The 17,431-nt window shown below is 30.7% G+C and overlaps 1 protein-coding gene across 1 annotated transcript in view; it reads right to left on the minus strand.

Annotated features, from left to right (window-relative positions):
- LOC121118963 (thyrotropin-releasing hormone receptor-like) overlaps nucleotides 1-16,660 on the minus strand; it is a 298,046-nt gene extending 281,386 nt beyond the window's left edge. The window contains exon 1 of the mRNA XM_040713570.2: nucleotides 15,770-16,660. Coding sequence (XP_040569504.2) covers nucleotides 15,770-16,372 — 603 coding nt within the window. The 5' untranslated portion in view covers nucleotides 16,373-16,660. The remainder of the gene's footprint in view (nucleotides 1-15,769) is intronic.
- Between the last annotated feature and the right edge of the window lie 771 nt (nucleotides 16,661-17,431).

Genomic DNA, 17,431 nt, shown 5'->3' on the forward strand with positions numbered 1-17,431 from the left:
CTATTTTGGCTAGTTGGGCCAATAGATTCCTTCTAACCAATATATTCTTACGTTATAATTTTTACGATTGGAAATTCTTAACTTGAATACGAAAAAAGTAGTTCTCTTTTACTTTACGGATTTAGATACTATTATTCGTGATTTTAACTCAGGCGGATCATACCCCCTCATATTTCAAAAGTCAAAACGAAATAATTTGAAGATATAATTTATCAGATATAACCATATCTCTAAAATTTCTTATTTTTTTTTTTTTAAACCTAGATACACATATATTTCAATTTATTCTCTCAACTAATGGTAAATCTTCATTCTTGTGTATATTAGTGTGTATACAGTTCCAACTTTTTAGATCATATATTTAAATCAAAAAGAACGTTTTCGGAATATAAGATCTTCACTTTTTGACAAAAATTAAAATAATCCCAATCTGATTATCTTATTCATTAATAGGGTGGGGATTTTAAATCTGGAAAATTTAAGGATAATTTAGATTACCATTTATTCCTCAAGATTTATTCTGCAATTTACAAATCTTTTTATCTTACAGGAAGGAGTCTATAGTGAAGTCAATCATTCCAAATAACCACTTTCAGCTTCAACCACAGCCTCCAACCTGGCTCTGAACCTGACACATGCCCTGTTGAGGAACTCCTTTTCTATGTTGGCCACTGCCTTGAGAATGGAAGTCCGCAAGGAGTCAAATGTATTGTGTGTACGTTCATTGGACTCTCTCTCCACACATAGTAGTCCAAAGGGTTCAGATCTAACAAGCTGGGAGGCTACATTTCATTTGGCCAAAATATAAAAGTCTTAAAAAGGTTTTTTTTTTTTTAATAAGTCCTAATGCAATTACCCGATTTAAACAAACTGCATTAATTAAAAGTCCTAGCATGACACCAGATCCGTTAACATCAATTTAAGCTCTTCAGCATGACACCGGATTTATTAATATTAATTTGAGATCAGTAGCATGATTAGAGATGGATTTATTTGCATCCCTGGGTGTGTATTTGGGACGGAGGTATTACTTTCATATTCAGAGGACATCTCAAGGATTTTGTAATGTTACTTATGCAGGTTTGCCAAGATATTGAGCAGTAAAAATGTTCCAGATTTAAAATCCTCAGCCTGTATATTCACATAAAAATATATCAATCAACGTCTTTTGAAGGAGCTCTAATTGTGAAAATGATGTATTTCTCCTTACAAATGTACATATAGAAATGTATCTAATGGTACCTACTCCATGTTATTGATATTAATGTGTTTTGACAGGTTTATTATCAATTAATGGTAAGTATCCATAGACAACAGAAAGGATCAGAAGAAACCCTTCTACCTTTGTATGTTAACCTGTTCAAAATTACCTTATTTTCTGGTTCATCTATATTAATAAATCAATGTTTGTTTAGATGAATGCGTGAATATAGGAAAACGTGTCACTGGGTGCTCCATACTGTAAATCATATATACATATTTTGCTAAAACAAATAATAATGTAGTCGTATTAATGAAATATTAGACCTGCCTATGTGCATATAACAAGAGTACTGTTTCTGTTTATTTTTGTAATTAGTCCCTTATATATAATGTACATATATGCTATGGCAATATTTATAATTAGGCATTATATAAAATACCTAGGTAATGTATATCATACCTGATGGTGTCAGGCAAACTATATATATAATAAGTGAAATTTTTAATACTTTTCCGAGGTATTTCATTTAACACCTAGGTATTATATATAATGACCAGTAACCGTAACCAAGCAAGGTATTAAATGTTGACAAGATTTTGTACAATATAAAAAATTTCCTTTTAATTAATGTTTACATTTTCAGTTTCCCTTTCGGATGGAGTCTTTAATAAAGAAGTCATACAAAATTGTGAGAATAAATATTCGTAATTATATATAAATAAGTCGATCATATAACTAAATCTGTAGTAAAGATTTATCAGCTACATTGGGTTTGAAACATATTTACATTGGGTTAATACTCCTTTTTATGAAATATTAATAACTTATTACAATTTGGCATATATTAGAGTTAATTATATTAAATTTGAGAACATTTTTCTCGTGAATATTCAAGTATCATTTTTTTAAGAACTTGTTGAATGCCATCCATACACTAAATTTGTAATAAAAAGAACAAAAATTAACTGTCTAATATAAAAAAAAACACTTTTTCATTGGTTTTAATATAATAAAAAACTTATTTCAAACTTCTTGTTTTGCTTCCATACCAATCCAGAGACTATTTTATTCAAAAAAAACATTGTTTTCATTTTGTATACTTAAGAAACTGTATTGATATTGATATTTTTCATTTTTATCAATTACTTCACATTAAATTATCTAAACATTTCCAACATACGTACACTTCAAGAATTATACAAGATGTTATTTTCATAAAAAGTGTTATTCTCCCATTTTCATTCTCAATGGAATCACAATTTTTTTATACATAAACTCTATAAATTTGTAAGATTGATTCTTGAATTTCTTCCCTCAAATATTTTTCCTTAGTCATTTATGCTTCATCAGTGAACTTGTATTTTTGGTATCCAAATTTTATAAAATGTATTCAAACCTGATAAAAATATTTATTATATATATATAAGTTTAGTATGCTCCTGAAACATCCTTAAGAACAAATGTAACTTTTTACTCTCATAAAATTGTATATTCATAGAATTATTCGCAATTTTTAATCAAGTTTTGTTAATTTGACTAATTCGTTTCCTTTTAAGTCGTTCTTTTGCTTAATCTACTTCCTGTATTTTTTCAATTGAAAAAAAAGTAACATAAGCTGATATTCTATATATCAAATTCAACCTCAAGTAAATTTTTAGTACCCAAAATTCGCTAAAATTAATAAATGTTTTATAGAAGTTTTTATCAAAAATGAAATTATAATGCTTTAACTATGATAATCACAAATTATATCTTGTTCATGCTCAAATCTAATATTGTTATGATTCATTTGCATTATTTGCAAATATTGACGGCAAATACATATAAATAGGTAACTATGGATTTTCTATTTATTCAGCAATTTATATTTTAAAACTTTTTCTAGAACAAGTTATCTTTTAAATTTTGGAATACTCAGTAATTGAATTAATGAAATCAGACTTTTGAAAGTTTTTATTCTATCTTTATTTTGAGTGATTTGTAAGAATTAAATTTTTGCGAAAAACAAACATTAGTTATCCTATAAAATTAGTTATCTCCGTATGAACATGCCATAATTCATGAATGAAATATTAACCAGCGTGGAAATATTTAATATTTTGAATATTGGTTATGGCTATTTATAAAGCCTATATATCAATTATTTAATATCATATGAATTCACCTTCTTATACTAACAAACTGTATAATAAGTTAAAAAAAATGTTTATTTTTATTCAAAGAAATTCAAATCTTGCTGAAATTCTGCCTTGTTTATATTCCGCGAGTTGTTCTCTTACGATGCAATATTCCGTATAAAATACTTTAAGGGGTATTTAACCAATTGATATTTACTTTGACTTTTTTTTTCTATAAAATAAGTAAACCAATTTGCACGAGATTAAATGGTGTGGGTAAATAAATTTATATATTGTATACCAATTATATTAATAGCTTTACAAAATATTGACATGAATAAATATACAATATATTATCGTGAATACAATTAATTTTATATTATTCAATAAATAGATTTATCAAGCACTTCCATGCCAAAACGGAAGAAAGCAGTGTAATCCAAACTTTTATGTACGATATATATTAGGGTGGTTTGTTTTCAACTTTTTTTCAAAATTCCATTACGGCTAGTTCGAAAAAGTTGTCAATGGGTTAGAAAATTACCTATATAAAACTTCCTTTTCCTACGATGTCATCTTTAGGTAGTAAATCTAGTTCAAAGTTTGAAAGTACACGAAAGTTCTATATTTCGCGAATAAAGATTAAAGTACAGCATTAATTATAATTTTCAGTATTGAATTATGATAGACATTATTCTAACCTATAAAAAATATTTATAACGTTTTTTTCTATAGCTACCTTTGGGAGCAAAAAGAGAGAATAAAACAAAATGAATTAATCTTTTCTTCTAAAAATGTAAAAATAGTAATGCACGCTATTAACAAATTTTCTTTAGTTTTTTTTTATCTTTTTTGTTCTAAATGAGAATGATAAAAAAACTTTTAAACACTGTATTTAGGTTTAAAGAATGTCTATCAAATTTATTTAAATGAAATTGACGAAAAATCTCTTATTAGTATCTATATTTACTAAGTAAAGCTTTTTTATATTTTTTAATCATTTGATGGAGATGTGCAATCTAAGGATGACCTCGTAGAACAATGCAATTTTGCATACGTAATTTTTATACCATTTAACAGTTTTTCTGTACTAGCCATGATCGAAGGTGATAAAAAGTTTTAAAAAAAACACAAGACGTCCTAATGTACAGATGCAATGGATTTTTCTAAAAAAAAATATTATATGGACATAAATTTGTATACTTGTGTTATTGACAGCTGTGTATATTCAATTTGGAAAGAATTTATATGTTACAATTAATAAATTTTATGCAATCCCATTTTCTATTTCTTCCGACACATCGTAATAAGTAAATAATACGTGTTGTAAACAGAAATCAATTATTTTTTTCCCCTTATCTTTATCTTCTAAGTAATCAAATAATTACTTGATAGTCTATTATTTTATCCACATTTTCGACATTTTTCCTTCCAGAGCGTGTTTGTATATTTAATATCAAAGTTACTAGAAAAAAATCCACCAAAGCAAAGTTCCACTTGATTGACTATTAGAATATCAAGACCAAAATCACTTGTTCGAAGAAAAAAGTTAAAATATGGCGTATATTCTTTTTGTTGGTGTGCATCTTGAACGACAACTCTCACAAACTTGAGTATGACAATCAGTAAAATGTATTATAAGTTTTTAGAAGGAAAACTTTTCTTTCTAACATTATCAAGTGTAAATCGATCACACTTATACAGCGGGAGGTACATATTACTAGAGTAATCCATTGGAAAATCATGGATTTCTTGTTACTGCATCTATTATAAAATTCATTAGTTTTTTCTGCCTTTTTTTGTGTGTTAATTTAAAAAATAATAATCATCAATCTTAGAGATTTTTAGGAAAATACAATCAATTGCAATGACATCTTTGTATGCCTAATTGGACTCTACGAAAAAATAAATAACAAACATTTATCTAATTTTCAATGAAAATTGTACAGGCCCTCCGTTCAAAATGCAAAACTTTTTTAAATGTAATACCTTTGTGGTATTTGTTATATGTGGATGTTGTTTAACAAGCAATTGTCTAAAGAATTTGTAAAAACAAAATAATAAGAAAGTCAACCGAGAAATAAAAGTGTCATAACCAAAAATATAAAACAACGCAGAGCTGAAATTCTGGAGCTATCTGCGAGAGAAAATCACAAATTGAGCTCCCTAATGTGCTGAGATGTAACCAATCTATTGTGTACCAGGTGACCACAAGAGGTACCAAAATCTTCTACAAGTTTCAAATTAAGGCCAAAGAGGCTGAAAGAATTGGGTTGAGGCAGTTGAATGTACCATTGAAGGCAAAAGAGGCCAGGCGACTGTGGTTGGACTTACTTGTGAATTTGATAGCAACCAGACCACCATACACTGCTTGGTGAAGCAATTCTTAAGCTTATACACCTACAAGATAATTCCTCGTCAGGGTTTGAAGTCTTTCAAGTGTGAGTGCTGGAATATTTATCTTTAAATATACCATCCGGTTCCTTTATATCTTTTATGAACAAACATGAATGTTAAATCCGGTTTTGAATATAATTGAATGCAGACGGAAAAGAAGTTCACTCCTCAAGAGTAAAATAATAAAGATAGCTGATTAACAATGAAAAAATCCATTCTTTATATTACCAATCCCAAAAAAGTGGATCAACTAAAAAAAAACAAATGATTTACATCACTATAGAAATGGTTTCATGTGCTAAGCTGGAAAAATAGAGGTGCTACGTTCAGGATAGATAACATCCTATTTTTATAACTAAAACTAAGTATTAAGCGTTTTTAGGACCCGGAAAATTCTTCAAATCTTTTTTATGATCCTTAAAAGTTCGAGTACCCGAATCCAGTTCGTGTCTTGAATTTTTTTGGATAATACAAGTTTACCTATACTGTGTTTGTGTACTTTGGATCCAGGTCCAAGACCTGACCCATCTCTACTTATATATAATAATCAACCAGTCCATTTCTTAGTATCGCCCTCAACAAGCATGTAAAAAATTAGAATATCATTATTTTAATGTGTCTAATTTTATTTTTTACCCTGACGTTTTATACAAATTAAAGTCGAATAAAAAATATATACACCAGTCCAAAATAATAATGGGCAATTATAATAATAAAGTAAGCTGATTCACCATTGATTTTCTTTTCTTTATTTTATGAACAGGCAATTAAAAGATGATTCAATGAACATCTCATACTTTACAAAAATTCTAAGAGAATATATTATGAATTTTCGAGATTCATAGTTTGTTTTCTTCCGAAATAAAATCTTCATCTTTTTTTTTTTTTTCATTAACTCATTTCAGTATCCCATTCTGTTGAAATGTGTCTTCCTTTTTTATTGTAAAAGTATAAGCTAATTATGGCAACGATGAGCAGTAGATGAAAAATTGCAATGATTTATCATAACTCTGCTCTAATTCCCTATTAAGTATGTAATACTTCAATTTTTGGCAGGGAACTATTCACCTTTATTACCATTGCTAGGCTAAAGAATTGGAATAATGTTGCCAAATAAGAAAAAGGACACTAGTTATTTTTGCTTTAACCAATAATGATATAATATATTTATTGACACTGTCAAGAGAATTCATTTTTCTTTGTATTTTTTTTTTTTTTAATATTAATGGTTTTAAATAGGTATGTGGGCTTTCGAGAATGGGACTATGTAGGGAATTATATTCCCTTTGGTTGGCTTTGAACTTATTATATTCCCAAATGCCAATCTTGCCGTCGTTAACCTTTTTTAATCGTTTAGTTCACTTTAACTATTCATTTTTTTCTGCAAATTTGTTTAGTTTTATTAACAGTGAATTCGTTTAATCCGTGACATGTAATCCCATGAACATTTTCCTCGCTGGCAATTTTGCGTTTTTATGTTATGTGTTCGTAATTTATCTTTAGTCTTTATAGTCTAGTCAGCTAAGTTATAGATCTGAAGAAAAAGAAAAATTAAAGAATACTATTTAAAATGACAAAGGAGTCATAAACTCACGATCATGAGTCCATTTCGAAAGGACTAGAGGCTCTTTATTTTGGAAATGAGCTTATTTGATGCTAAAAGAAATCTAAAATACTCCATCGATAGAACGAAGTGAATGTTTCAACAGTAAAAACTAAAGGTTAATTGTTTAATTTGAACCGTTTATCGTGTATTTTTTAAAAGACTTTTCGTCTTGTATTAAACATTTTCCGAAAAATAAAACGCAATCATAATTAATCGACAAATTTCCAATATATTTTAAAACAAGGGTTGTCTAACATTGGTTTTTATGCCAAATCGGTCCCGGCATCCCCTTTTGATGGGCACACCCCCTTTTCTCTCTTACAACATAAACCGACCTAAACTTTGGAGATTATGGATTGTTGAAATAATTTTGTAATGAACGAGAGAGTGTAGCTAATTTATTTCATCTTATAAAATATACTTAAATTTTAGCAAAAAGTTAAGATTGATATAATTAATTCCCTTTATTTTTAAATTAAGTTTCCCCTTTCTTTATTCAACTGCGTCCTTACTGAACAGGTCTAGGACCTTACAATATACTAAAATTCCACAAATATTGAGACAAATAAAAGTACTCCCAAACATCCCAAATCTAGTAATGAATACTCATATATGTACGTGAGTATATATTGAGAGAGAGAGAAGAAAATCGAAGTACTCATGAATATATTAAATAACAATTAGATTATAGAAGATATGGAAAAAATAGGGTTCTAAGATAATTTATCCTCCTAATTAATAAAATTAAGTTACCCTCCAGGCAGGACTTGCCTCTTTAAATCTAAAAATATGTTCCCTTAATGAAATTAGGTTATTTCATCATGCAACCATGATAAAAGCAAAATTGATTATTCAGGGAGTTGATATGATTTGACTGCTTTGAATAAAACAATTTTGCAAAAAAAAAATTGGTAATATTCTGAAAATATCTTTAAAAATAACATTGATTCTACTAAAGATCCACTAAGTAAATTAAATAATATTTATGAATGTATGAAAATACGTCACTAGGTGCATAATTCATACTCCAATACACTATACAGAAAACAGAGGGAGTATAATATTCAAGGAGCACTTAATAAAATGAATGAAATATTGCAAGTGTTTACTTCAACTCTTATCTATTTTTTTTTAAAGTGGGAAGTAAATTATAAAAGATACGCCAATGAATTTTTGGCATGTTATTTTATATATTATTAGGGCACAATTTGTATATTCGTCAGTGTTAATAACCCGGGGTAATATTGGGTACTACTGCTAGTTTTAAATAAGCGATGAACGTTGTAAAAGTGTATTTTTGGTCGATCATCGCGTATCGTTCACTTTTTTTAATTCGCTCACTGTTTATTGTTCATGAAAGATTTTAAAGGATTAACACTTTTGAAAGACTGTCAACAAGTTTAATGATGAACTTTTAAATAGTTCCCCCAACGTCCAATGCACTTCGAGAGGAGGATGCAAATCCCTCAAATGAGGTTGTCTGTCCTTTAAAAGTGATTAATAGCAAGTGATTAAGATCTCCCGAGTGTCCAATTGTTCGGAATCATTATAATGTAGCAGCAAACTTGAAACAAGCAAAGAAAAAAGCCAGAAAATACCTTTTAATTTTTGATATCCACAAATATTCTCTAAAAACGACTTAAATAGAAACTACTATGTCTGCAAGAAAAATATAAAGTCGCCAGACCACGTCCGTACATCTCTGACTATTGGTTCACTCCTTTTATAGCTGCAAACTTGGCTATCCCAGATTTCAGAGCATAAACCTGTATTTGCCTCATTCTCGAATCCAAGGCTAACCAAAAAGTCATATTGGAAACTCAACGTGTCGTGTTTTGTGGTGCGACTTTGAAATCCCTTTTCCAACGGAAATTTTTTGTCATTCTTGGTTTTTATGATGTCCTGAATTAGTTCTATACTCAAACGCAAGTTTTGCCCATGTACCTTATGGAGTGCAAAACATGTAAATTTTAAGGGATTTTGGAGTACTTTGTGGGGGATCTACCCTCAAGTTTCCGACCTAATATTTTTTTCTGTCTTGGTTTTTTATGATGTTCTGACATAGTACTATACATTGGTGCAAGTTTTGTTCATGCACTTTATGGTTAAAAAAACCGTCCGGACTTGGAAGGTTATTGCAAGATTCTATGGAAAGAGCCCAAAAATGAAAAAGAGCTTTGCAACAACACTAATCGACTTTCAAAAAGCCTTATATTGGTGTTATATTTTCTGTAGAGAAGGGCTGTAAAAAAAGGGATCCACCAGCTCCTTCACTATTTTTGATAGCAATTAACCGTCTTTGTAATAGTATTAACTCGAATACGAAGATTAAAGTTTAAATCCGTAAAAGTGTTACTCTATGCAGAGGATGTATGTGTATTTACTACCGGTACCACAAAAGAAATTAATGAAGCTCGAGGTGAAGTTGGATGGGTACTGAAAATGTTTAATATAAAGTCTGGCATCAATGTCAACATCGAAAAATCAGGAATTGTCAGCCACATCAAAGATATCCTCAAAAAGTCATTTCTATCTTTATCTTCTTTCAACAAGTTTTTTTATTAATTCACACACAGACTAAACATTTTTTAAGTATGTACACATTTGTAAAAAGAATAAAAGAAAATTTTTCAAGTATGTTAAAGCATTAAACCTTTTAGGGGTGAACATATCCCAATTGAGTCAGACTCACACCTTGGAAAAAAACTATAAAAGAGTTATTCCCATCCTCAAAGGTGGGATATGAGTATACAAGTCCTTGATAGTATGGTCCTTGAGAGCCTTAAAATATGGGACAAACATATTTTTGCACATGCAATACATATCTTAAGATGTATAACATCAAATAGATAAAATAGTTTCAATGAAAAAATATTTTGTATGGGGCTTCATAAGGAGGTATATTTCAGAAAATAGAATGGTTTAGTCAAAAAAGTACAGGGACTTGGATCGATAGACATCAAATATATGTAGAAATCCTTAAATCAGAGCTGGCTTATGAGATACATTGGGAGTCAAGACGCCTGGCCTATGAAGCTTGGGAACAGATTCACTAGGTACAAGGGCGAAGTATTTCGCAACAAGATATTTGTTAAAGTCTCCAAAAGAGCAGATTTTAATTGCCAAGATCGTGGGAATCAATATTTGGGACATGTATTATTTCTTCCCTTAATTGGACTAAATGAACCCCTTCATATTACCCGAGTTTCCGCTCGGGTGAAGAACTTTTTCAGGAGTTCAACATTACTTCAGTCGGGGAGCTACATCACTCTACATCTATCAAGAACTTCGTCTTTTATTGCTCTGAGTGGAGTACCCTCAAGCCTGGTTAGGGAAAAATTGATAACAAGAAAAATTAAAAACTCTACTTCTAAAATAGTTCAGAGAAGATATTTGAGATTCGGAGCTCAACTTAATCAGTTTGGCTCGGAGGTGATTCACAAGAATACTTTTACCACAATAGATGAAAAATCTATGCAATATAGGGTTCCCACTTCTTCCATTTTCACAAATAAATCGGATTCTGTTTTATGCTCCATCTGTGAGGAGGCTGTAGAAACCTCAGAGCACATATTATTCTCGTGTTCCTTTGTCACCCCTCTAATTCCTGCGGTGAATGCGAACATTGCAGAAAACTGCGGAGATTTTCACTCCATAAGAGATGGGAGCCAACTATCTCAACAGAATGGAGATAGAGACAATCATTTCAAAGGTCTAGATATCAAAATATTCGGCGAGATGCTACAATGTCTCCCTTCCCACTAATATCGTCCCCCTTATCAAGAATGAAATGATGGTAATGGGATTTTTTTTTAATCTTACACATTTATCTTTTTATTAATGATTTTACCAGAAACTTTTTTATAACGTTTTTATTTTATTTTACACATTATGTTTCTGCTTTGTTTTAAGTTCAGCTATTTTATTGTTGTACTGTTTATATGCTAATTGTAGAAAATATATATTTAATAAATAAAAAAGTTTGCCAAATACTAAAGGAGGTGAGGGATTTGTTTAAAATGATCAGAGTATGACTGTAGATTTATGAAGGTGTAGGCATAAGTATCTCCGTAATTAAATCTCGAAAAATATAACAGTTTACTCTCCCTTATTAAATAGAAATAAAACTATGTCTAAATTTACAAACTCAGGTGGATTCTGTTTTGTGTAAATTCAAATTTGTTAAATACTTTAATTAAAATCAATTGAAAAATTAAGTAATTAAATCAATGTAATGAGATGTCTTAAAATAAGATGTTGCTACCTTGAGTGTAGCACTGGGTATTTGCTCATATACAATTGAAAGGATTATTAAAAATTCACTTATAACTTCTATAAATCACATATGTTTGACATTCACTTTTTCTTGATATTTGAAGTAATCTCTTACAATATGTATGTCAAGATTATAAATACAAATTTGAGAAAATGAGTTCTTACGATTATTCATGAATTTCTAGTTACATGAAAGTTTATCGACGTATTTTTTTTTTTTTTTCCTTTTTTCTCCCATTGGACTCATAAATAATTCTTATTGTATAAACATTATACACTTACATTAAAAAAACGGGAAAGCATTGTTTATTTGATTGTGAGCATACAGGCTCCTCCATTTAAAATACAATACTTTTTAATACTTTTTGAAAATAGTCAGATTTGGTGTATTTCAAAAAAATTTCATCAAATTAGAAAAATTTAATTCATAAATTAAAAAAACACCTACTTTACAATCTCAATTAATTTAGCCACTTTTGTCCTTAATGACCAGTTCCAGCCCGGTGTGGAACTTTGCACATCAGTTCTTTACAATGCTCGGCTACAGATTGGGTCAAGTAGAGAGGATGGCAGACTTCAGTTGTCCCTTTGTTGTGTATTGATCTCCAAAAGCTTCCCCTTGATGTGCCCAAAAATACCAAAGTCCACGAGAAACAATCAGGGGTATGGGGAAGCCAAGAGTCTGATTTTCTACCTTGTGGAGGAAGATTTCGCACCGGATGACGCGCCTTACTCAATCCAAAGGCTTCAAATTTTGACGAGGAGTTATCTTGTTGGCATTAAGCTTTAAGTTTTGCTTAACGAACTAAGACATGGTGGTCTGACTGCTATCAAATTCAAGAGCAAGGTCATTGACAGTTACCTGGCCTCTTCTGCCCCCAATGGTGCCTTTAACTTCCTCAGACAATTTTTTTGTGCTCTTTGGCTTTGATCTGGACTTTGTAAAAACTTTTAGTGAGCCTCAGGGGGTCAACTTGTACACAGTTGAGGGGTTACAGCCCATTACTTTAGATATCTCTGATGGTGATTTTTCAAGCATTGATAACTCCAAAATTGCTGCTTTGTGTTGCCCCATGTTTTTAGATATGATACTCGTATTTCTCGGCTGACTTTACTTATTTTTTTGTTTACAATTTCTATAGACAATTGTTTACAATAATTAATTAGAGCTATATATCAAAATAGAACAAAGGTGTGCCATTTAAAAAGTGTTGTATTTTAGACTGAGGTGCTTTATAGCAAGTAGATGGGGATCACTTAAGGTGTCTTCTTTATTTGAATTTTAAGATATTATTAAAGATTTTACATATTTTTATATATACCATAATTAAAATGAAATACAATTCATTACCACAAAAGCTCAGAGCATCTTATATGTATACAATAGAAGGTCATTGGCCCTTATTTATATCCATATTATTGATAGTTATAAAATAGATTTTTATAAGAATGTGATTTCCTTTTGTTTTTTGCTATGCTTTAAGTGCAAGTTTACCTTCTCATTATACATGGATAATTTGAGATACAATCAATTTGAATATAGTTGTACTTGTGTACAAAAAAACGTAAACAGTTACAATCTTTAGTGCATAATTTTTATTAAAATAGATCTTTTCTTATTAATTCTTTCGAAAAAAACACATTTAATAGTACTCATGTTAAATAATAGGTGTTTGTTTACAATTTTAATTGTTGAGCTTCAAGTTTGTAATAATAAAAATATGAGGAAGATTATTATTATTTTTTTTTTTAAATAAAGTGTTCCTTAAAATTGGTAAGATGGATTTGCACTGAATAATTATAAGTTGAGACTATAGTATTACAATAACTCCACCTGACCGAAGAATTCTTTTTGAAGTCGATATACAAGGTGGGGATTTTAAATCTGGAAAATTTATGGATAATGTATATTACTATGTATTTCCCAAAATTAATTCAACAGGTCCTTATGAAGGTCTCTGGCCCTGAACTTGTAACATGCCTTCATGAGGAACTCTTTTTCCATGTTAGCTGTTGCTTACATAAAAAGGAATGTACAAGTTTTTTGTACTCTCTCTCCAAGACGCCCCACACATAGTACATAGGTCAAGGGGCTGAGATCTGGTTAGCTAGGAGACCACATTTCTTTTTCTCCTAAGGCGATGGACTTAAAATCATTATTTTTTTCAAAATAAATCTAGTTACCTTATTTTGCACAACCCACAGTAATTTAAAATTCTAGATTGACACTGAATCTGTTAACATTAGTTTGAGCTCTCTAGTGTCAGCTGAATGTTTCGTAAACATAGATGCCAAGATATTGAGGTCTAAACTTGTTCTGGATTTAAAATCCTCACCGTGTCTACTAAGCGTTGTGGCTTAACAAGACCCATCGTTGCTGAAATTTGTACATTGACAAGCTGGAAATGTCAAGCACAAAAATATATTCAACCCTTATTTTACTCTTGCTTATTATTGTAGACATAAAAGTAAAAATATACGCATCTGGAAAAAAATAAATGCAGTCTTTATTCAAGATATCAAGAAGTCAATGGGTTATTCATTATTTATTTTTTTGTATTTTTTTTCTTTTTTTACATACATAGTATTACTTCAAGCTTTAAGGAATTTGCTGGGTGTAATTTTTAGTTTGTTTAACTTGATGTTCTTGAACTTATCAAAACAAATATGTTAGAATGGTATGAATTTTCAATAATATAAGGTTATTAAAATTATATTTCATTATACGTAGTGTTGTGTCGGTACTTGGACCATTCCTCTCCAGTTTAGTCATTCTTATCAGTCCTTAAACTTATAAAATTTGGTTCTTCATGACTTTAATCAACTTTATTTATTCCTTTTTTAATACGTTATATCACTAATAGTCCGATAGGATAGGCCATTAGACTGGACTCGACCGAATTAAATAAGAACTCACACAACACTAAAATATAGTTTGTATATGTACATACAAAAAAAAAGTATATTAAATAGATACATAAATTTCAGACTTAAAATATGTTTCCAACTCTGGTGCAGTACTCTTATGCACGGTTTCCCGTAAAATGCTTATGGTGTACAGGTTGCTTAAAAAAAATTCCATGGTGTACAATATTACTGTGAGACAAAATTGTTGTGGTTAGTTTCATCATCTTGATGCAAGACAATATGGTCATTAATATTCCAGTAATCAAACTATTGAACGATCAAAAAATTAAAAATTCCAATTGAAATTATATGAATGGTGAAATGATAGGTCCCAAGGCAGTTTAAACTCCCCCACCGCCGCATTTCTAAGTATTAAGGACCCCATCTAATATGCATTAATACACTCTGGATCCCGGAATGTACAGATGAAGTGCCGGACACCAAGGCAGCTTAAACTCTACCGCCGTCATACCAAAAAATAAAGAACCCCTTCTAATGTTCTATAATACACCCCGGCCAACCGGTAGTACAGGTGAACTGGTGGGCCCCAAGGAAGGTTAAATTCTTACGTTGGGGCGTAAGATGTATAAATTTAAAAAAATATTTTTCATGATATAAAACAGAATTGGCTTTGGATTATTTCTTAACAGTTAGTACTTGGCATTCAAAAAGACTGAAATTCTTAATGGCTCGTCCCAAGGACTGATAGGACCCATCCTAAGACTTAACTTGCCTGAATTTAGTAAGAACTGGCACAAAATAAATTATATGAAGATAGTTCAGATAAGAAAGTTGAAAGACTCATAATTTATTTATAAAGATATCTTCTCTTTAAAGTTTTTTCAAAGAGAATTATGACTCGTTTATTACTTTTGGTAACTAAATAAAAAGAAAATTGCAATAAGATATAATTTTAGAACAATTGAACAAGTTGTTTATGTTCTACTTATAACTTTTCGTTCACTCCAAAAATATGCTGAAGTTATGAAAGGATCAGTAGACTTGATTCATAAAAATAAATTTTATTTATATACCATACATACATAAAAGTTAAAACTAAAAAAAGTTAGGACAAACTGATTTTTTTTTTCCCCTTGAAATCTCACATATGTGTAGCAAAAACTTTGGCAATTTATATTAATTAAGTAAAAAACTTAATAGTGTCAATATATTGTGCAAATATACTTTATGTATATATTTTTTTTTTTTCATTAACTATCAAATGAAAAAGTATGATTTTATATTAATTGATATTAATATTACCTTAACGCATCCAGTTCGAGTCTTCGTAAGAAGTAACCAGGGGGAGCAGTAAGTCATAGCAAAAGTCCAACAAAATAAAATGATCTTTTTAGCCCTGGATATGGTACAAATGGGTTTGGAGCGAATGGGATGGCAAATAGCAAGATATCTCTCAATGGTAAAAGCCGTGAGACTCAACGCAGAAGCATTAATGCCCAGATATTGAAGATAAATCATGAGAGTACAGCCTAGAGAGCCCCAAACCCATTGATCTCCAAGGATATGATAGCTTAGAATCTCTTGTGGCACACTTGAGACCAATGTAATGGTATCAGCAATGGCTAGACTCACAAGATAGCAATTCGTAGTGGAGTGCATGGACTTTGTTTTCTTGACAACGGCACAGACTAAACCGTTTCCAGCAACTCCAACAATGAAAATGATACTTTGAAAGAGAGTGCCTACAAGAGCATAGCTGAAGGAGTAGTACTCCTGATCCTTGCATGTGACTTCTGTTGTATTCTTATCACTAACATCACAAGGACGGCTTTTATTTCCGTTTTCTAAGCAGAGGGAGAGACTTTCATTTAAATACGCGACGAATGAGTCATTGCTTGATGCCATTGTAATGTACAAGGGATTTGTATCTAAGGGCTCTTCCTTTATCAATATTTACTTTTATACACAACACTGCACACACTGTTTGTCTATGTATAAATATATCTTGATATCCTGTTACTTTGGGATGTAAAAGAACTAACCATCCATGCAGACATTTGCTTAATGAAAAGTATATAGTTCTTTTTCCTTCCTCGGAGTTGACTTACGTCGCTCTCTCTCTCTCTCTTTCCCTTTCTTTCTCCTACTCGGAAAACATTTTTTCTCCACCCTTCTTCCTCTTAGTTTTCCTTTACATATCAAGGGTTTGTCATTTACTCAAAACCACCGTAAAACTCTTCTTACTTTAACCTTTTGTTAGTGACATGGGATTTTATGTACCCCTAACTTTATAAAATTGCTTCAAATCTATGTATATAAAAATGTATAAATTCCCGAAACTTTTTAGCTTGATCCTGAAACATCCTTCAAGAATAGTCCATTAAAATCTGAACACTTTGAATGTTAAACTTCAATCAGATATAATTTATTAATTAAAACTATAATTTCAAGAAAATTAATACTATACATAGATGTGCACCTGAGCTTTCTTATTCATTAATGTAGCCTCCTTAGTGGCAATGATGTCTTCTAGGCGGCAGCGGTTGTCCTGGCACCCGCTGTGGATGAAGTACTCTGTCATTATGACCTAGTGCTGGATGCCAGTAGCATTCAAGGCATAAGTATTAGGATTACAGACAATGCAGGCCTTACCCTCGATTTGCAATCAAAATGGGTAGCCTTCAGGGCTGTAGAGGGCCAAAAGTGTCAAAAAAGAGTTCAAAAGGTCTTAAAAGACTAATTCAAAACTTATTCAAAAAAGTATGGTATAGGAGCACAGGGGTTTCTTTCATTGCGTGTGTCAAAAGTGGTTCCTCCTCCTGCACATCTTTCCCCTCAATTTTTTGATAGCTCTATGAACAGTCTGGTACAAAACCCCAAGATATCTTGCATGGGTCCTCCTGGACTTAAGTGGATTAACCTAGAATGTTTTCATTAACTCTTCTGGGCTCCAGTTTGACCTTT

This window comes from Lepeophtheirus salmonis, chromosome 5 (genome assembly GCF_016086655.4).
Source record: "Lepeophtheirus salmonis chromosome 5, UVic_Lsal_1.4, whole genome shotgun sequence".
Classification (NCBI taxonomy): domain Eukaryota; kingdom Metazoa; phylum Arthropoda; class Copepoda; order Siphonostomatoida; family Caligidae; genus Lepeophtheirus; species Lepeophtheirus salmonis.